This window comes from Vombatus ursinus, unplaced genomic scaffold (genome assembly GCF_900497805.2).
Source record: "Vombatus ursinus unplaced genomic scaffold, bare-nosed wombat genome assembly UNPS02009994.1, whole genome shotgun sequence".
NCBI classification, from domain to species: domain Eukaryota; kingdom Metazoa; phylum Chordata; class Mammalia; order Diprotodontia; family Vombatidae; genus Vombatus; species Vombatus ursinus.
In genome coordinates, this window is record NW_020949772.1 from 1,484,019 (window position 1) to 1,506,278 (window position 22,260).

The following is a 22,260-nucleotide window of genomic DNA, read 5'->3' on the forward strand; positions in this document are numbered from 1 at the left end:
TTTCTTTCTTTCTTTCTTTCTTTCTTTCTTTCTTTCTTTCTTTCTTTTTCTTTCTTCTTTTCTTTGTGTACTTAGCACAGTGCCTGGCACAAAGTAGGTACTTAATGAATACTTGCTGAGTTGACAGACTAACTGAAGTGCCTCAGAAAAGGAAATGGAGCGGTGAGAGGGGAAGCCTCTCATTGGACCAAACCACACAAGTTCTCTAGCACTTTGCCCATGAGGAGCTTAGAATCTCTTGTGATCCACACTCATCACAGTGTCTGGCACAGAGTAGGTACTTTAGAAGTGTTTGATTACTGATTGATTGATAGCTCCAAATCAACCAGTTTAAAATGAAAAATATTTATCATAGAACTGGTTTCTTTCAAGTCTTAGATAAAATCTCATCTTCTGCAAGAAGCCTCTACCCATTCCCCTCAATGTCAATGTCTTCCCTCTGTTGATTATTTCCAATTTATCCCATATAAAACTTATTTGTATATAGTTTGCATGTTGTTTCCCTTCTCTCCCCTTAGTAGTTGCATTCCTTGAGAGCAAGGATTATGTTTTTCCCTTGTTTTTATAACCCCAGTGCTTAGCACAATGCCAGGCACATTGGGAATTTTTGTTGACTTGACTTGACTTATGAGTTCTATATAAAACAATCAATTTAACAAAAAAAATATATAGGAGGGGGCACAAGAGCTAATTTTTTTTTAAAATCACTGAATCAAATGATGGCATTTGGAATTATGTGAAAGAAAGGTTCCCAATAAAAAGGGCACTCAAAAGCAAAGTATACTCCAGCTCCCTCTCCTAGTAAGCCTAGCTTGCAAATGAAGGGCACTTACTTTGATGACATCTTCATCAGAGGATTTACATTCCACTGACTCTGAGATATCAGTCACGGCACCGTTCTCTTCTATGGAGATCACGCGGATGGGCACTGCTACTGTCTTCCCGGTGAGGATGGCCGTATTCAGAATTTCTGTATCCTGCCAACAGAGGCAAATACAATTAGGTGAAGCTACATCTCAAAGGATGTCTGAGGGAATTCGGATTCCAGGGGACAGGTTCCAACTAAATTCTCACAAGTTGGGAGCAACATTTCACAGACAGCTAGCCGGCTGTCAGCGATTTCTTATTCCCTCGTTCAGATCTCGTTCGGTACAGAAGACACATCCGTGATGTACCTTCCCTGGAATGTAGCTTCCTGAGAAGTTTAATAAGAATCCCACTTTAGGTTTCTAACTGGCTTTGTTTTCTATCCATTTCACAGACAACAGGAGGAGTACAATAAGCCAAATGATTTGACCTTGGAGGACACAGGCAGGAATTGGAACCAACAATCAAACTGTATTACTTACAAGATTCAGAGACACAGAGCTAGAGTTAGAAGGGACCTCTGAGATCACTTACTTCAACTACTTCTTAAAGATGAGGAAACTGAGACCCAGGGAAATGAAATGATTTGTTCAACGGGCATACTAGCTTAAATTGCTGGGGGTTTGGCATGGTAGTGGTATTGAACTCCTCTGACCCCAGAGACAAGTTTCTCACCACAGCACAACACTACCTCCTCCAAGGTGTTTTTTGTTAAAAAAACAAAACCAAACCAAAATATAACCCCCCTGGACATCTCATATAGTAATCCATTTTCACCAGAAGTGCACTGGGAGTTTGAGCTTACCCTGTGTTCATTTCAATCAATTTTTTAAAAGCGCTAAAATTGTATGATATCTTTTAGTATCTAACATTGAGGTAATTGCATGGTATAGTGGATGAAATGCTGGGCTTGGAGACAGGGAGATCTGAGTTCAAATCGGGCGCTTACTAGCTGGGCAACCCAAGTCACTTCACCTCTGTTTCCCTCAGTTTCCTTAGCTGCAAAATGGGGATAATAATAGCACCTACCTCGCAGGGTTATTGTGAGGATTAAATGAGATAATTATAAAGTGTTTAGCACAGTGCCTGGCACATAGTAGGTGTTATATAAATAAACTCCAGTGGTTCTCTATTAACTTTAAGATCATATATAAAATCCTCTGTCTTTTAATGCTTTTTACATCCTGATTCCTTCCTACCTTTTTTTAAATAAAAACATGCATTTATTAAATATATTTATTAAGCAGGGACTGTTAGAAATCTTATTTTATCCTTACAATAATCCTATGAGATGGGTGCTATTATTACCCCTATTTTATAATGAAGGGCACTTACTTTGCTGACATCTTCAAATTTGATTTCAGATTTGAACTCAGGTCTTCAAGACTCAAAGTCTATGCTCCACCCACTGTACCACCTAGCTTCCTCTCAACAGATACTTCTGGAAGACTTTTATGGTCTTCTCTCTGACTTGACTTCCTTCCACATATTCTGCAATTCAACGACACTGGCTATCTTGCTATTCCTCTCATGCCTTTTTACTGGCTGTCCCTTATTCTTGAAATATCATCCCTCCTCCACTCCCATTGGCTGGCTTCCCTGGCTGCCTTGAAAACTCAACTTAAATCCCTGATGCACAAGGCATTTCCTCCCACCTCAACCCCTCCATCTTGCTCACCAGTCCTTCCTCTGAGATAATCCTTAAATCATTCTGTCTATCTCTTGTTTGATGTAGTTGTCTGCATTTTGTATCTCCCATTAGACCGGGAGTTCCCTGAGGGCAGTGACTGTCTTTTGCCTTTCCTTGTATCCTCAGAACTTAGCACAGACCCTGGCATACAGTAGGTGCTTAACAAAATGCTTGTTGATTGACTGAGATGACCAGGTGTATGCCGGAGCCATTTCAAATCACGAGACTGTTAAATTTCCAGTACGAGCATTTACCCTTTGGAAATCAATAAACTGAACAAATCAGGGATTGGTTTATTGTTTTGCTGATTTAAGAAAGTGGTGGAGAAAATGTTTACAATGCAAACTAAACTTAAAAGTGTTTCCTGTCTGTGTCCCCCCTTTTCCCCACCCTTTCCCCTTGCTCAGAGCTGGTTGCTAAACATTTACTTGTACGTAACTCCCCTTATGCAGTTTAAAGACCAGGAGGGGAATAGAATAAATACATTTGGAGGAAATAAAGGGAATTAGAATTTATGTAGCATTTACTTTGTGCCAGGCACTGTGTTAAGTACTTTATAAATATTATGTCATTTGATCCTCATTTGGGAGGTAGGTGTTAGTATTATCCTCATTTTACAGATAAGGAAACAGAGGCAGACAGAGGTGAAGTGACTTATCCAGGGTCACACAACTAGTAAGTATCTGAGTCTGGATTTGAACCGTGCTACCTAGCTACTCTAACACATAAACAAATATGTGTGAGCAAATCTATCCACATCTCATTTAAAAATATATATTTTGTGGTGTCTCAAATGATAAACAAAGCACGTGATTTCAGGGTTTTAAGTTTATATCTGGAAAATGCCACCTGTCTGCATATTTTTTTCTATGGCAGAAAGCACTTACATAAGAGCATATGACTCAGGAATCCCAACCCCAAGTTCGGATTTCCCAACATCTATTCAGAGCTTTGTATATTCAGGCCAATTTCTGCTTCAGGCTTCAATTCTGAAACAACATTCTAACTGAAGGAAAGATGAACTCTGCAGCTCATCCAGGGATAGCACTGAAATAAAAGCCATCTTTTCCTCTACAAGGGCAGCACAGAGGGATAGGACAGATGAGAGAAAGGGCTTCAGGCCTTTTCCTCCCTTGCTGCAAAACACTGCTTCCCAGGCCCTGGTTAAATAACATGGGGTTTTCTTCTCTAATATCCTCTATTTTGCTCAAGCTGGCCCTGAAATCAAGGTAGTTTGTATTCACCCTGACTGAGTATTACAGATGGTAAGAATGCTCCTGGAATTGCCCAGGACCATTCTGAGATGAGGCAGTAGAAAAAGAACCATGAGTACATTTACTGATAATGTAGGCAGCTTCATTTTCCAGACACCACTAACCGTCTCATTAAAACAGCCAACTCCCACAAAGATTAATTTTGATTAGCCTGTTTTAAGGCTATATCAGTTAAAAAAAGCAAATTGTAATTAATAAATCATGATTGAAGGTTTTTTGTTATTTGTTTGTTTGTTTGTTTGTTTTTTTTACCAGTAAGTTTCAGTCTTAGAAAAAGATAGCTCAGGAACAAATGGCCCTCTAGTAGGTGACTGTTTGGCCCCAGGTAAACTTCACCTCAAATCTACGGTCAATAGTAGTAGATTAGGATTTCAGTCATATAGAAAACACCCTCAGCCAATATAAATTAGCAACTTCTCTGCTCTGAAGACAGCTATCTTGAATCAATTCTCCCATGATTGCCTCAAGGCCCTTCACTGTACTCATTGCCGTCCACTGGATGCTGTAGTTTATCAGTGTCCTTCTTAAACTGTGGTACATCACACTTCAGTTGAGGTCCCATGAGAACAGAGGACAGTGTGGATGGTACCTGGAAGCTAGCTAGTCTTAAAGCAGGGGGTTCTGAACCAGAGATCTACTAGCCACCAAGGGTTTCATGGAGAGATTTCAGGGATCCATGATCTCTATCATAATTTTAAAAAGTTAATAATTGTATTTTAATGTAATTGGTATCCTTTGCAATTGTATGTGTTTTATGATTTTAAAAATATTATTTTGAGGGGAGCAGCTAGGTGACACAGTGGATAGAGCACTGGCCCTGGATTCAGAAGGACCTCAGTTCAATTCCGACCTCAGACACATGAGACTTACTAGCTGTATGACCCTGGGCAAGTCACTTAACCCCCATTGCCCAACCAAAAACAAAACAAAACAAAACATTATTTTGAGAATCAGCCAGTCACTAAACATTTATTAAGCACCTACTATGTGCCAGGTACTATGCTAAGCCTTGGAGGTATTAAGCATTACATAGGCTTCACTAGACTCCAGTAAACAAATAAACAGAAAAAGATTAGAAACTTTTGTCTTGGAGAGTTACTCAGAATGCCAAAATGTTAAGCTCAGCATCATATGGCCAGTAAATGTCAGAGGTGATGCTTAATTAAACCCAGGTCTTTCTGGTTCTAAGGCAGCCTGTCTATCTCCTATGCCACACTGCTTCTCTGAATATTAATGCTATATTTAAAAGTATACAGTTAGGGGGATGTTGGTTTTCATTTTCCACCTTGGATGGTTACATGGCGTAGTGGATTGTGAGTCAGAAGACTTGGGTTCTAATCCTAGCACTCCACTAACTTGCTATATGATCTTGGCCAGAATCCCAGAATATCAGAGTTGGAACAATAGTCCTCAAAGGCCATCCAAGACAAACCATATTGGAGCAGCAATGACTTCTACTGCATACATGAGAAGCGATCAGTTATTTTTCACTAGAAGACCTTTAGGGAGGGAAGACCCATTACTTCCCAAAGTAGTTCATTCTACTTAGTCTCTCTACATCTCAGTTTACTCATTTATTTAATGAGGGAAGGATTTTCAACAAATGATCTCCAAGTTCTTCCTAAACTCTAATATGCTATGAAGATTGGAATCAAAGAATGTGAGAATTGGAAGGAATCCCAATGACCATCTAACTCAATCCATAACACCAAAGGAATTCCCACTATAAGATAACTGACAATTCATTATCCAGTCTTTGCTTGAACACCTCCAAGGAAAGGGTAAGACGCCAAATCTATAATGGGTCCTTCTACTTTTGGACAGCTCTAATTGTTAAAAGTTTTCTTTGACCTCAAGGCTAAATGAGCCCTTTTGTAACTTCCACCATAACTCCTGGTTCTGCTTTTGGAGCTAAATAGGAGGAATCTACTCCCTTCTCCATATGACTGAACTTTAGATCCTTGAACAGAACTTCAAATATTTGAAGACAGCTATCATGTCCTTCCTGAGTCTTTTCTTCCCCAGGCTAAAAATGTCCAATCTCTTCAACCAGTCTACATGTCTCATGGCTTCAAGGCCCTTCCATCTTCATTGCTCTCCACTGGGCACTGTAGTTTATCAGTGTCCTTCTTAAATTGTGGTACATTGTACTCCAGATAAGGTCCAGTGAGAGCAGAGGACAGTGGGCTATTACCTGGAAGCTAGGTGGAAAAAAAAAGGATTCAGCTGTTTTTGATTGATTTTCTCCCATCGACTGTTGTCCTCAGTAGCTTAGGACACACAGGAACACGTATGATCCCTGGTTCTTAACCAAAAAGTCCATGTAGAGGGAGAAAATGAAGGACAGTTCACAATCCCCACCCAGGATCCTGTATAATAAAGTAAGTAGATACTACAGGCCAAACGGTGGGAAACAACCATAATGTTTGCAAAGCAATAGGGAGAAACAAGTATGGCTGAAATGAGACAGTCTGTAGAGAGAGGTTACAAGATGCCTCATAATGATTTCATTTATCAAAAGTTTTGGTATACTGTTAAGGGCCTGATAGAAAGGCAGAGGAGGCAGTAGCAGATTCTATCCACTCCTCATTGTTTAAAGTTTGCCAACAAGCCAACTCTAAAGCTAGTTTACTATCAGCATGCAAAGACATTCTGCAAATACCAATATTATAACAACTATAATCAATTTTGATATAATGGCTTCATATGTGCAGAGAATTTTACTTATAGTCAATAACTGTTTCAGGGAGGTAGGTTCAGAGATTTTAGCTTGAATCATCAATCAATCATTGAATCCACAAGTATTTGTTAAGTGCTTACCACTAACAAGGCATTGTGCTAAATAGGAAAGATACAAAGAAAGGCAAAAACAATTCCTGATTTCAAGGAGCCTACATCCTAATGGGTGAGACAAACATGTTGTTGTAGTGTCCTTTGTTTTCAAAGGGGACCACTGACATCGTGGGGTGATGTCTTGACTCATGGGTGAATTGGATTCAAGTGAGGCACAAAGTCGTTGGCCTTACTTTTCCAGAGTCATCAAAGTCAATTGGCAAGACAGATGTCAAGATGGCTGTCAATGACTTGGGATGCAGATTGTGACCTTGGCATCTTAGTATCTGACTGAGCTCTAAGCATTCCACAGTGCCTGCTTCAGCCACCTTCGTGGCTGTTGAAACAAATTGTTCTCATCCAGCCATTCTGATCTACCCACATGAGTGGTGTAGATATCTTCCTGACTCACCTGTACCTCAGTCTGGTTTAGCCCAGTACTGAGATGGTTTACAGTTTACTGGGGTGTGGTCATATGCATGTTACAGTTTCTTGAAGCCACAAGTGATAGCTGGGTGAACCAGGTGGACACCAAAGACTTGGCAAGCCGTCATACCAGAAGTGCTAGTCTTCCTGAGCATCTCATACACCCCAGACAAACATACAAATGACTGGGTACATATAAGATATATGCAAAGTCACACTGACTCCCAGGAAGCCTAGAGAAAAGATGTCATTAATTGCTTAAATTCTTTGTGGTTGAAGAAGGTATGGTGGTACACAATCTACTACTTAAACTTGGATTCAGGCTGACTGGCAATGTCCTACAACTTCTGAAAAACTGTGTGGTACAGTGGAATGTACTCAGACACTTATTGTGTGTGTGAGACCTTGAGTACCAATTCCTCTGTAAAATGAGGAGGGTTAGACTAGGTGACCTGCGAAGGCCTTTCTAGTTCTGAATCTATGATCTTATATTTTGAACTATTGAAATAGCTTCTTCACTATTTGCCTTGCTTTTAGTCTTTCTCCTTTCTCCAATTTATTCTTTTTATTTTTTTATATTTTGTTTTTTTTCAATTACATATTAAAACAATTTTTAACATTCATTTTTTAAAAATTTAAATTCCAAATTCTCTCCCTCCCCTCTCCCCTCCTTGAGAAGGCAAGCAATTTGATATAGACCGTATCTGTGAAGTCATGCAAAACGTATTTCCACATTAGCCATGTTGCAAAAGAAAACACAGACCAAAACCCCCCCCCAAAACAAAACAAAACAAAAACCCAGCCTGAGAAAAATAAAATCTCCAATTCATTCTTCAAGCAGCTCTTTGGTCTAAACCAGGGGTGGAGAACCTGTAGCCTCGAGGTCATGTGTGACCAGCTAGGTCCTCAAGTGGGACCCTTTGACTGAATCCAAATGTCACAGAACAAATACCCTTAATAAAAGGATTTGTTCTGTAAAACTTGGACTAAACAGGTCTAAACAGTCACAACTTCCCTCAAACATCTTTGCCCGATCTCTATTTCCTACTGTGTTATGCAGCTTCATTCAAGTGCTTGGTTTTTGTCAGCTTGCTGTCTGTCTGGTCCCCACCTCCTTAGAGAAAATGCTTATGTGTCTGGGGAAAAGGTTGTTTTAAGTTGGGTTCTGAAGACCCAGGGAGGACTGGATTTGAAGCATTGGTTTAACAATGAAGTGTTGAATAACAGAATGATACAATAAATAAGTAACAGACTCTGAATGGAAAAAGCCCAGGGTAGGTAATTATCATTAGAGAGCATGGTACTCATCTCCTTAAAAAAAATAGTAGAATGTAAGCTCATTAAAGGTAGGAGTATTTCATTTTTTATTTTTGTACTCTCAATACTTAGCATAGCACCTGACATCCAGTAAGTGCTTAATAAATGCTTATTTAATTGAAGTGGGAAAAGACACTGATTTTTTTAAAATTATAGACAGTAATTATCAACAAAAAAACTCAATTTAAAATATGTAAATAACATGCATTTATTCTGTGCCTCTCTTTAAGGCCTCTGCAAAATCCTGCCACCCTCAGCACAGTTTCCCTCCCTTCTTTTTGCCTTTTCACAATACATTTAGAGTGGATGTATCTGCTGAATCCATACTGCATCACCTCCTATAGGTCTTCCCTATTTCCTTGTCTGTTTCATATTTATCATTCTAAGAATAGATAAAAAAGGCAAAAGCCAGGCTCAAACTTCGACGGAGACACAGAAGGGTTGGCATTATTCAGGGTTTAGCAGAGAGTAGAAGCTGTCACCCCCAATGATGCTGACTTGTTACGTTCAAGAAAGAAGTCTTAAATTGCAGGTTGCACACCCTTCAGCCTTCATATGCTCTATTATAAGTTGGAGTATCACAAAAGCAAGGCCGGTTTTAACAATGTGATGCTGTATAATTTACCTTCATTAGAGCAGATATTAAAATATGTTTATCAGCAATCTCTCACTGGCTCTACAAAACATGAAAATGACATACCCATTATTTGAAATCCCTTCAGCTTACCAAAACTCCCCTCTTCTCCTCTTTGCTCGTCCCCTCCCTCCCCATAACCCACCAGGACTGTTCTACTTTATAGGTGAAGAATCAATAAAAGAGGGTAGTTTAAATCACTGCCATTTTGAGTTATAAAAGGGCCAAAGGCATCTGAGAACACAAATGCTGCTGTTTTATCTGCCTTCATAAATTGAAACTGGTTTGACCACTTTCTGAGTAAATATTATTTTTTTCAAAAATAAAAAGGGCCCAGGAATTATTTCTGGTCTATTACCAAGAGGCAGAGGGCATGAATTGATTTTCTTGCAGTAGGCAGGATGGAAAGACTGACTGGAGATTCACATTCAAACTGACAAGAGCCTTTTTCATTCCAAAAGGCACTAGGGGGCAGAGATGTCACAAAAACTCTCAAATGTCAATAAGGACATAGGAAAAAGGAAGCAACCCCTGGCTCAGGGCTCTGTCTCTTTGCCATGAACCGACACAATGGGACTCATTTAATGGATTTAATGAATTTCAGAACTCTCTTGGGCCACCAAAGACAGCCTCATTAGCATTTATGTGGATTTAAGGAGCACACAGGAGCCCAAAGGGTGAGTTTTTTCTGTTCTTCGTTCTCTAATGGTTCAAGGTAAATGCACTAGGATTGAAACTCCCCCAGCTTCTTTGAAGACGTGGGGGGCTATGGGTGAGGAACACTGCATATCATGTCAGACTTTATATATTGATCAATTCAACTGTTTCCCATATTCCCTCTTTTTTTTTTTTTTTTTTTTTAGCTTTTAAAATAAGAGATGGCTCTCTGGGAGAGGGAAGGATGAGGAATTCATCGGGAAAAGTAGGTAATGTTAAAATAGAAGTTGTCAATAAAATTTTTTTGCAAAAACGTGTGCTAAGGCTTGGGGTAGCAAGGCATTGAAAGGAACATGGGCCCATCGACTCTACAAGGGAATGGTGTTATTTTCCTGAAACTCATTCAATAGTAGATAGACATTAAGCACCTACTATGTGCAAGACACTGTGCTGAATATTGTGAATAGAGAGATTAAAAAACCCAAAACAACCCTTAGCATTATAACTACCTTCCAGAAATTTATAATTTAGTGGAAGGAGCTTGGTAGACTGTCGGTAGTGGGTTTAAGCCAAACCACATGAACACAGTGGGCCAGGTTGGTGATGGGCAGTGGTGGGCTTAGATGTCTATCTTTTCAACAACCCAGCTTCCTCAGGCAAATCCTTGCAACAGTGCTGTGAGGAGGGAAGAGTAACTATTATTATTCCAGAGGAAAAATGTGTGTGTGCTTCCAATGTGTGTATTCCAGGGCTGGAGTCAGACTTCAGAATGAAGAGGTGGGACATGGTAGAAGTCCTGAGGGTGGACTGTCGTTTGTCTTTCATTCTAGAAGGGGACCATGACCTCAGGGAGGTGATGCCATAACATGCAAGTGAATAGGAGTTAAATGAGGGAGGGCTGTGCGAAGAATGACAGCAACTCCTTATCTGGCTCATTACTATGCACCATTAGTAATGATAGCAACACCTAATTTGAAGATCTAAGACTAAAGCTCAGGTTTCCTTTCCCACCCATTGTCCCTTCTACAAGACCACATTGCCCTTTTGGAGATATAATCTCTATAGGACTTGAAACGGTGGAGATTCAAATATTTGTTCAAAGAGTGAATGAACGATTAAGCTAACAGATTATCTAGCTCCCCCCGATATCCAGATCTCTCCTACCTTTCTCAGTGTCCCAAGGACTCTCTGTCTGACAGTGGGAGAAGGGCAGAAACCTAAAGGGTTCTCATTAGATCAGTCATATCACTGACACTGATTTCTATGCTGATTTCTCCTAGGCTTGGGAGCCTCTACTCCAGTCTAAGTTCCTATTTGTGTTTCCCTTCTTTGGAGCCTGAAATTCCTTTTCTGGTTCCTCACCTGGCCCAGCTATGGATTTGGCTCTTATTTGCATATTGATTTGGCCCCCAGAATGGGGTATTCTGACTCAGATCATTGCTTAAATAATTGGCATATGACAAATCTCTATGAAGGATGCTGAAAAAAATCCTTTTTATTCCAGATCAAGAGCACAGACTGTGGAGTAAAAGGCCCTGAGTTCAAATCCTGACTGACATTTTACTACTTGTGAGACCTTGGGCAAGTCATTTAATATCCTTGGGCCTCTGTTTCCTCATGTGTAAAGTTAAAAGTGCTGGACTAGTTGATGCTTGAGGGTTCTTAGATCTCGACAGCTATGATCTTCAATTCTGGCCCTGAGAAAGAGTTTTCTTTTTAAACCACTGACTCCTTGGGCTTCTTTGTTAAAGCTGCTCTTTTCCAAGATGTATAAGTAACTGAAACAAACATATAGGAATAAGAGCTATTCCTCAATAGATAAGCATTCATAGAATATGAAGAGATTATTTTCAAAGGAGGAAATTCAAGCTGTCGACAGCAATATGGAAAAAAATGCTCTAAATCACTATTAGAGAAACAAAATTTAAAAGAGCTCTGAGGCTTTGCCTTATAATTGTCGGATGTGCAAGGATGACAAAAAGGGAAAATAACAATTATTGGAGGGACTGGTAGGAAGACTGAGGGAGGACTGGTATATTGGTTCACTGTTGGTGGAGCTGTGAAATAGCTCAGTCATTCTGGAAGGCAAACTATGACAAAAAGTCCCAAAATTCTGCATGTTTTTTGACTTAGTGATAGCACTACTAAACCTATACCTATAGGAGGTCAAAGAAAGAGGGAAAAAAGACTCATATGAATAACGACAACAACAACAACAAAACTAGCATTTATATATTGCTTTAAGGATTACAAAAGTTGTTTTTCCTTGCAATGTTGTTGCTAATGTAGAAACTGTTCTCTTGCTTCTGCTCATTTCACTCTGCACCAACTCATACCAGTCTTTCTAAGCTTCTCTGTAATAGTCACTTTTATCACTTCTTATAACTCAACAATATTCTGCTACACTCATATGCCGAAATATATTCATCCACCCTCCAACTGATGGACAACCCTTCTACTTTTGTTCCCAGTTATTTACTACAACAACAAGAGTTGCTGTAAGTATTTTTGTAGGTGGCTACATTGCACAATGCAACTAGGTGGTACAGAGGATAGAGTGCCAGACCTGGAGTCAAGAAGACTCATCTTCCTGAATTCAAATCCAGTCTCAGACTTTGAAACACTCAATAGCTCTCCATCAATGCAAGGCCAAATGACTTGAGAAGCAGAATGAGACATGCATTATAAAGTATGGCCAATGTGCTTTTCCTTGCCTCTTTTTATTAGTTACCAGGATTGTATTTTTCTTTTTCTTTTTTATTTAGTGATGGAGGAGGAAAGAGAAGCTAGCATTAGAACTGCCCCCTCCAAAAAAAAAGAAGAAAAGATGGTCATAAAAGGAGTAATTGCACAGAAGGAAGTTTAGAACGAAACACAAGCAGTATAACTTTGAATGTAACACACTGAACTTACAGGGTTTTAAAGAAAGCAAGTTGTACTTAATAGAGACGTGCATTTTCATATATGCATATATAAAATTTCTATTCTATTTTGTATGTGAGAATGTTTTCTTTCTATTTCCTTATCCCTCCCTCCTTCTCTGTCTCTCTCTTTTTCTCTTTCCCCTCCCTTTTCTCTGTTCTCTCCTTTCTCTCTCACTCACTCTCTCTTTCTCTTTCTCTCTGTCTCTGTTCCACCATCCAATCCATGTCTCCTCTTTTTGATGTTTATTAAATTTCAGACTTAAAACAAAATCCATATAATATACCACCACTCATAAGAGAGAAGATAAATATGAGAGAATACTGTATTTCTTTTGATGCTGTACAACTTCAAGTGCTATGCTTTTGACTGGGTGATTACAATGGAGTCTCCTGAGCAGGGAAATGGATTGAATAGGAGAATGATACATAGAGAATCATGAGACTGAAAACTAGAAAGCATCCTAGAATTTCTTCTCTAATCCAATCCCCATATTTTATTCATGAGAAAAATGAGACCCAGAGGTTAGATTTAGTGAAGTGTCTAAGGTCATAGACGTGGCAAACAGTAAAATCAGGATTCAAAAACAAGTCATCTCCATGTCCAGTATTCTTTCTACTGCACATTCCTGTTTCTCTAAGCCAATCAGTTATTCTGGACTTAAGTGCTTTGCAGGAAGTGATGTTGTTCATTTGTCTGAGTCATGTTTGACTCTTTGTGACCCCATTTGGGGTTTTCTTAAAGATAATGGAGTGGTTTGCATTTCCTTCTCCACTGCAGAAGGTAGACAATTGTTTTTATATATATACATACATATATATATATATACATATGTGTATATATGTCTATGAATAGAAGGAGGAAATTAACATTTGCTCTTCTCTTTATTTCAACAGTTGAGGGGAAGGCCAGAGACAAGCATAGGCAGGCTAGCAAGTCATATACATTAATTAAATGAAGGAGAAAGTGAGAGAGGATGTCTATGTGTGTATGGGAGGAAATGGTTGGCATGTCACTTACTTCAGATCATCTGGCAGATAGTTAAGAAGACCAAGGATGGGATTCCAAATTCAATCTGCATATGGTTCCTAACAAGGAAAGTCTCACCAATATCTCAAAGCCTTGATTCCTTGGTGGATTCCTAAAAGACTATGGCTAACCGTTCTCTCTCAGTAGAAACTCAATCCTATGTTTATCCTTTAGCAAGAGAAGGACAGGAAACTCAACTGTTTTGGTCTCTGGTAGGAGATTACTCATGTTACCACTTTGTATTTATGTGGATCAGGGGTTCTTAATCTGGAGCTAATGAACTTTAAAAAAAATCTTGATAACTATATTAAAAGATAATTAATTTCCCTTGTAATTTTCATATTTTATTGTATATATTTTAAAACCTTATTCCAAAAAGGAATCCACAGGCTTCACTAGACTGCCAAAGGAGTTCATGATACTAAAAAAAAATTAAGAAATAATGCTCCAGACAGACAATTAACTCATAGGACAGTTAAGTGTCAGAGAGTTTAGATCTGTTTTTGTTTTGGTAAGTGGATCATAGCTAAGTAGATAGAGAGAGAATTAGTCTTAAAGTTGGGAGGAACTGAGTTTAAGTTCCTCCTTTGACATGTACTGGCTCTGTGACCCTGGGCAAGTCACTTAACCATCTTCAGGACTCTAGGCAATGCTGATTTGATTTGGAAGAGGAACCTCCTTCATCTGGAAGATCCCCATATCAATGAAATCACAGGTCCCCCAGTCCCTATCCCCTATCTGTGTTGGTAAAGAATTGTTTTCATGTTCAGCTAACCTCTCTGCAGGAAAAGGAGGCAAGCATCCAACCATGACTAATGTGGGAGCTAATTCTACATTAAATCATGGTAGAATGAGGGAGGCAAAGTGACAGCTGTTTAATTAAACTTTCAGTTCGATTAGATGGAGCTACCAGGAGAAATCTGTGGAGCCTAAGGTCATGAGAATAGCCCTTTTTGCAGGCAGAAATGTTTTGTATAGCTTGGCCTTGGACCCAATTGAGAACTAGTCAGTGACTAACTCTCGGTAGAATTTGTGGAATATTCATTTGTTTAAATTATGAAGCCACACACTTAAGAAATCCACATTGATGTGGATACTAATTATCTGTAACTTGTTTGAAATAATTTTAAAAAAATCTTTGTTTCCCTGAATAAATACATTTCTGACAAATCATTTTTCTTTCTTTTCTTTTCTTTTTTTTTTTTAAGGCCAAAGAAAGAGTGTGAGGTCTCAGCACAATACTTCCCATGAGCTTGAGACATTAAAACCATTTGAAGTAAGTAAATAATATTAAGCTTTATTTGCAGAGTTACAAGAATAGACACACTTAATATGGTGCTTTGAGAGCCCTGGGTGACATGGAGATAGATAGAGGGCTGGCACTTGAGTCAGGAAAACCTGGGTGCATGTCCTGACTCTGCCACATACTGGTTATATGTGACCCTAGGCTAGTCACTTGATTTTTTAATGCACTGGGCAATTCTCTAAGACTGGTGTATCTTAGACACTAAGTGATGGATAGGTTGTTGATCCTCCTTAATGGAGAGAATTTATACATTGGATCTTTCATTTACTGATGAAATCATAGGTATGAAGTAAAACAAAAAATAAATGATGCTTTATATATTTATTCAAAGGATCATAGATTTAGGAATGGAAATGATGTTAGAGATTATAGAGTCCATGTAAAGTCATTTTACAGAAGAGGAAACAGGCCAAGAGAGATTAAGTGATTAACTCAGAATTATCAATCTAGTAAGTATCCGAGGCAGGATTTGAACTCAGGTTGTCTTGACTCCAAGAGCGGCACTCGATACACTACCCCACAATGATGATTTACACATCAGACTCACGAAGCAGAGGCTATAGGTGTTACTATTATTATCACTTAATGGATAAGGACACTAATGTTTAGAAAATAAATGAAAAACCATTTCAGAGCCATTTAGGTGCCAAGAGCTGTGGAAAGTTCTGGGGATACAAATGAAAAAGCAGAGACATTCCCTACCCTCAAAAAACTTACATTGGGGGTAGGGCAGAGGCACGTGGGGCTAAGAAGAGGTGCTTTTAGTTTAGTTTTAGCTTTTAGATTTGGAAATCTTCAGAGTTGCTGATTAGAAACATTAGGGAGTAGACTGACACACTCTTTACACTAGCAACAGTGGTATTGATTTGGTATTGGGAAGTTTAAGTTATTTGTGCCAGAGAGAAGAAATATAAAATCAATACAATGGATAGGCCATTGGACTTGTAGTCAGAAAGACCTGAGTTTGACTCCTGCCTCAGAAAATTCTTAACTATGTAGCCCTGAGCAAGTTACCTAACCTCTCTCAGACTTAGTTTTCTCATCTATAAAATGGGGATAATAATAGTACCTACCTCTCAGGGTTATTGTGGGGAATCAAATGAGATTATATACACACATATGTGTATATATATGTGTGTGTGTGTATACATGTGTATTTAGATCTAGATCTCTCTCTATGTATATCTATATACATCTACCTACCTATAATTTGTCTATCTATTCATCCATCCATCCATCCACCCATCCATCCATCTATCTATCTATCTGTCTGTCTGTCTATCTATCTATCTATATCTCTATATAAAGCATTTGTAAATCTTAAAGCACTATATGTATGCTGGCTATAATGAAATCGAGGTCTCTCTTGACTCCAAATTGCACCATTTCAATCTAGCTTCCAGTATATAAAACCCTTGACAGTTTGTGACAATTCACCTGTGTATTTGACTTTAAGGTTTCGACCTATAATAACCGTGTGAGGTAGGTAGCCCAAGTGTTATCATGATCATTCTGCTGATGAGACTGAAAGTTTAAGTGATATAGAATTAAGAAGCATCCAAGCCTGGGCCCCAAACCCCAAAGTTGCTGATTCCCAGGCTCGCACTTTTCCTGCTACATCACAGCTATGTCTCAGGGAGAAGCCCTTTGTTCTGAGAAGGCATCAAGTTGATGCCACTTGTAGAAAATGATGATGAGCTTTCCATCTAGCTAGTTTAGCTGTTGGGAAAGCATTTCCAATTGTGTGCCAGTTTGAGGGGGGAGCAAAACACATCAGTGGTAGAGCATCAGTGGAACAGTTTCTGAGGTTGAAAACGGGATGGATGGTGTTTTTTGGAGCTGTGGTACAATTCTGCGATTACTCTATCATCAGGCACTGATTAGTACGGACATAACAGCCAAGCAGTTACAAGAGGAAAATGGGAGAAAGTGGAAACAGGCACAGAGTCTGGGCTAATTTACAACTGCATATAAATGGCTCAAAGACAGCAGTCTCCGCAGTGCTAGTTTCCAGGCATTTCAAATTAAAATGATGCACAGGAACTCACTGAGCCACAGCCGATTGTGAAGCTGATTGCTGAGGGTACTTGAAAAGATGGCTACAGATTTGAGGTATATTAAGCCTGGTGTAATGGCATCTGATTAACAAGCTGATTTTGTTAGGTTGGATTCAGCTATCTGTATGATCCTGTGATTAAGAATAAATCACACACGTACACACACGCACACATGAAGTATGGCGGAGTATTGTTGAAATTTACTGTTAAAATTCCACATACTGATGCAATTTCAGCTGTAGCCAGGCCAAGTACAGAGATTCAGCTGTGTGCTTCTTAGCATGCCCTTTAACTCATTAGCAGAGTGGCAGAATCCCCTATATCAGGGCTTCGCTCTGATTGGCTCTATTTAATCACATATAGAATAGATGCAATGTGTCATCTACCCCCTTCCTTTAAAGCCCTTTATTGCTCTATCTCATAATTATTTTTTTAAATAATATTTTAAAATTTAATTTAATTTATTTTTTGGTTACATTTTAAGTTTTGAACTGTCTCCTTCCTTTCCTTCCCTCTCCATGCTAGAGAAAGCCACTATTTAAAACACACACACACACATACACACAATCACACTATGCATACTTCTATAGTTCTCTCTCTGGAGGTGGATAGCATCTTCCTTCATAGGTCCTTTGTAGCTGATTGGAGTATTTATAACACTCAGAATAACTTAGCTGTTCACAGTTATTCTTCAAACAATGTTGCTGTTACTGTATACAACATTCTCTTGGTTCTGTTCACTTCACTCTTCATTATTTCATACAAGTCTTTCCATGTTTTTCTAAAATCAACCTGTTCATCATTTCTTAAAGCACACCCATAATTCATTTTTAGCAATTAATGGGGACAGAGACTGGGCATAATTTTGTGGCGGAAGTGGGAAAACCCCCTAGCATTTTCATAGACAGAATCTGAGAGCTGGAAGGGACCTCAGGGGTCATCTGTAGGCCAACAATCTCAACAGGAATATTTTCTAAAATATAATAATAGCTAACATTTATACAGCAATTTTAGGTTTGTATAAATATGATCTCATTTGATCCTCATAACCCTGTGAAATTGGTACAGTTTTTAACTCCCATTTTACAGATGAGGAAATTCAGAGACTTGTCTGGGATCATATAGCTAGTGTCTTAGGCAGAATTTGAACTCAGGTCTTCTTATTCCAGATTCGGTGGAATCTGGAATTCTTTTGATGACTTATTTTAAGTGTATCCTTGCCCTGAAGACTTACAGTACGAGGGATTGTGGAGAGGACTCACTCTGCACCCAAGCAATCTATTTCCACTTCTGGCCAGCTTTAATTGTTAGGAAGTTTATCCTTCTTTCAAGTGGAAATCTTCCTCCTATAATTTCCACCCATTGTTTCTGGTTCTGCTCTTTGAGGCCAAAGAAAATAAATCTCATCATTTTGACGAATGACATGCTTTAAAATATTCGAAGCCAGCTGTCACCTGAATTTCCTCTTCTTCAGGTTAATGATCTTAGTTAACAGGATCTCAAAGAACTGGAGCTGGTTTCTTCAACCAACCTATCAAATGGCATTTATTAAGCACCTACTGTTTGCCAGGCCCTATGCTAGGCTCTGGGGAATAAAAAACCAAAGAATAAAACAGTTTCGGCATGCAAAAGGAATTTACATTCCAACAGGAGAGACCACATAAACATATAGAGGTATGTAAGTGTATACAGAATTATACAAAAGGAATACAAGGTTGTTTTGAGAGGGAGTGCACCAGTAGGCGGGGGAAGCAGGCAAGGGAGATTTTGAATGTCCATTGCTATCCTGGTCAGCCCTCTCTGGACATTCTCTAGCTTGTCAATTTCATTCCTACAATATGGCACCCTGCCCTGAACAGAGTTCTTCAGCTCTGGTCTGACCAGAGCAGAGCACAGTACCATGACCACCTCCCTCATTCTGGACAGTGACTCTAATTCACGACAACATGAACAATGCGTTAGATTTCTTTGTCGCCGCATCATGCTGTTGATACACAGTGAGCTTGCGGTCCCCCAAGGAGGGAAGGAAACAAGCATCGTTAAGTGCCTATTATGTGCCAGACACTGTATTAAACTCTTCACAAACATTATAGTATTTTAACCTCACAATAGCTCTGGAAGACAGGTGTTATTATTATCATCCCTATTTTATGGTTGAGGAAACGGAGGCTATCACACAGCTAGAAGTGTCTGAGACTGGATTTAAACTCAGGTTTTCCTGACACCAGACTCAGCACTCTATCCATTGAGCTACCTAGTGCCACTAAGACCCCAAGATCTTTTTCACAAGTCCTGAGTCCCCAGCTTTTACGTTTGGAGTTGATTTTGAATCTAAGTATAAGTGTATACATTTCCCCACTGAATTTCTCTCCTTTTTTCCCCCTTCTCCTATTGTTTTCTTCTGATGTATCATGATGACCTAGAGGAAACTGGTTTCTTGAAGGGTGTGCCAACACAGGAAATACTCTTTCTATCAAATGTGGGCCTGCCGATGGATGGAATGTATCATTTAAGTACCAGCACAGGTGAGGTCAGAGACACCCATCACCAGTTTGCTCATAGCATGAACAACTTGGTGCCAAAAACTTTTGAAGACCATATGTCACATCAGAGCTCAATCACAGGCTTACGTATGACCTCAGAGGTGATCTAGTCCAACACCCTTTGATTTATAGATGAGGCAAATGGGGCCCAAGGAGATAAAGAGACTTTCTGTGAACATCAGATTTAGGATTTGAACCCATGTCTTCTGACTCCAAAGGGATCTTTCCTGTGTACCTCAATAAGTTGGGAGAGGGATTACTTATGTACACAAAAGCCAGGAAAAACTGGAGTATAAACTGTATCTCATTAGATCCATCCCATTGTATATATTTATATCTATATCTACACATATATATGTAGCTATTATTTGTGTATGTACATATTATATCTATGTGTATGTATATATTACATATGTAATTATTATATATGTATATACACATATGTATGTATATACATATATATATATTTACTAGCTCTGTGTTTCATGTGCATTTTATGACTGTGAAGAACACTGTGGACTAGGAGAACATGGGTTTGAATCCCCTTCTTGCTCTTCACTAGCTGTCAGACTTAACCTCTCAGTTCCTCAGTTTTCCCCTCTGTAAAATGAGGTGCTTGGAGTCAATGGCCTCTCAGGTCCCTTTAAGCTCAAAATCTTTTATCCTATAGCATTGATTCTGTAGGTCTGACCATTCAGTCAAGCCCAAATCTACCTTACTGTCTTCTAGCTCAGAGGTGTCATACACGCAGACCTCTGCCCATATTGTGAACACTCTTCAAGGCAGTCCAAACCATATTAAAATGTAACTGGGAAATATTTAATGAAATAAATAAAAATACAATAAAACATAGCTAATGTTAATATGTGGTTTTCTAAATATGTGGCATTCAGGGGCCCATTTTTATGATTTTGTTGCTGTTGTTGTTCAGTTATTTCAACTCTTCCTGACCCCATTTGGGGTTTTCTTGGCAAAGATACTGAAGTGGTTTGCCATTTCCTTTGCTAGCTCGTTTGACAGATAAGGAAACTGAGGCAAATGGGATTAAGTGATGTACCCAGGGTCACACAGCTAATAAATGCCTGAGGCCAGATTTGAACTCAGGAAGATAAGTCTTCCTGATTCCAGGTCTGGCTTTCTATCCACTACACCACCTAGCTGCCCCTTGTCTGGTTTAGTGGTATACTTTTCTATTTGAATTTGGTACCATTGTTCTAGGTTACACTTAGAACACTTTATCCATAAGAAGATCATGAGAGACTTTGTTAAATACCTTGCAAGAAACCAACTATACTATCTCTACAAGATTTGAATAGGTATAGTATAGGTTATTCATTCCAATGGTCTACTAGTAATGTGGGGGAGAACAAAAGGATTTTTATCCTCATGATACGTTTTTTTTTAAATCACGCACCCAGGGCTAGAATGAATCTCAGAGGTTGTTTTTCTCGCCAACTCTTTCATGTTATAGAGAAAGAAAGAGACTCCGGGAGGTTATAGGATCACAGAACTTAGAAGCCATCTCGTCCAATCTCCTCATTTTACAGAAGAAAAAAGAAATCCGGGAAAGTTACAGGATCATAGCCTTAGTTCTAGAAAAGACCTCAGAAGTCACCTAGTCCAATCTCATCATTTGACTGAGGCCCAAGGAGAAAAAAATGATTTGACCAAGGGCCCCCAGGTAGGAAAGGTCAGAGTGATGACCACTTCGGCACAATCCAGGTGCCTTTACTGCTAGTCTGATATTTCCACCACCCCCCACCATACCCCTAACATTGACAACTAGGTCTCCGTTGTAAAGTAATGGTTAAGTGTTTTTTTTCCATCTTTAATGTTGTATACATGACTACCTATGTCTGTGCATTTAGTTCTGAAGAAAAGGAGGACTCAGTGTTCCTAGAACAGAATGTTCTCAGAGTACTCCTCATTAATTACAGTCCTAGTTTATCATCTCCATTTTAATTAGTTACCCCCTCATTCCTGACCCTTTATTTAAAAAGGAACTCTTTGTTTTTAATCCCTCACCTAATTTTAAACACATAAATCAGGGGAATGTTGGAATAATGACTTGCCCAGCTTTACAAAGAGCTGCAGAAATCAACGTCAGCATAGGGAGTCTTCAGACATCAATGCCATACTGGATGTCTAGCTTTCAGTATCTTTGATGTGAGCACACTCGGCCCACATGTGCTGGGGCAGGGACAACCGACAACCACAGCAAGAAACTCCTTTGATGTACAAGGTCAAGATGGTGTCACAAAAGTTCAAGTATCAGAAGGGAAGGAAGTGTCCTTCATTTGCAATTGGAAGTTAATGGACACAACTTCCTTCTAAAAGAGAGAGAGAGTTTTTTATAATTTGCACTGTGGGTGGTCACTTGTAAACATTAATTTCATTTCCAAGGAGCTAAAAAAACTCACTTTTAAAAAGTTAATATTTCACATGATTTTATGCATCTCTATATGGGGCACAGAAAAAGCAGGGATGCAATACTTGTTTTACCTGAGTTAGTTTGAACAAATCACTTACCCTCTCTGGGACTCAGTTTTATTGAGGATTCCTTCCCTTCAAAAGGAAGAAATTGGAATTAATGACCTCTAAATTCCCTTCAAACTCTAAGTCTACGATACAATGATTTTAAATCTCTCTGAGCCTTAGCTTCCCCATCTGTAAAATGAGGGGATTGGACTAGGTGATCTCTAAGGT

The 22,260-nt window shown here is 39.1% G+C and overlaps 1 protein-coding gene across 1 annotated transcript in view; it reads right to left on the reverse strand.

The window, feature by feature from the left end:
* The window catches only part of TMEM132C (transmembrane protein 132C), a gene marked incomplete at its 5' end in the record, with an annotated part of 349,892 nt that overhangs the window by 60,984 nt on the left and 266,648 nt on the right, over positions 1–22,260 (reverse strand). The window contains one exon of the mRNA XM_027853547.1: positions 834–977. Within this exon, the coding sequence (XP_027709348.1) occupies positions 834–977 (144 nt within the window). The remainder of the gene's footprint in view (positions 1–833; positions 978–22,260) is intronic.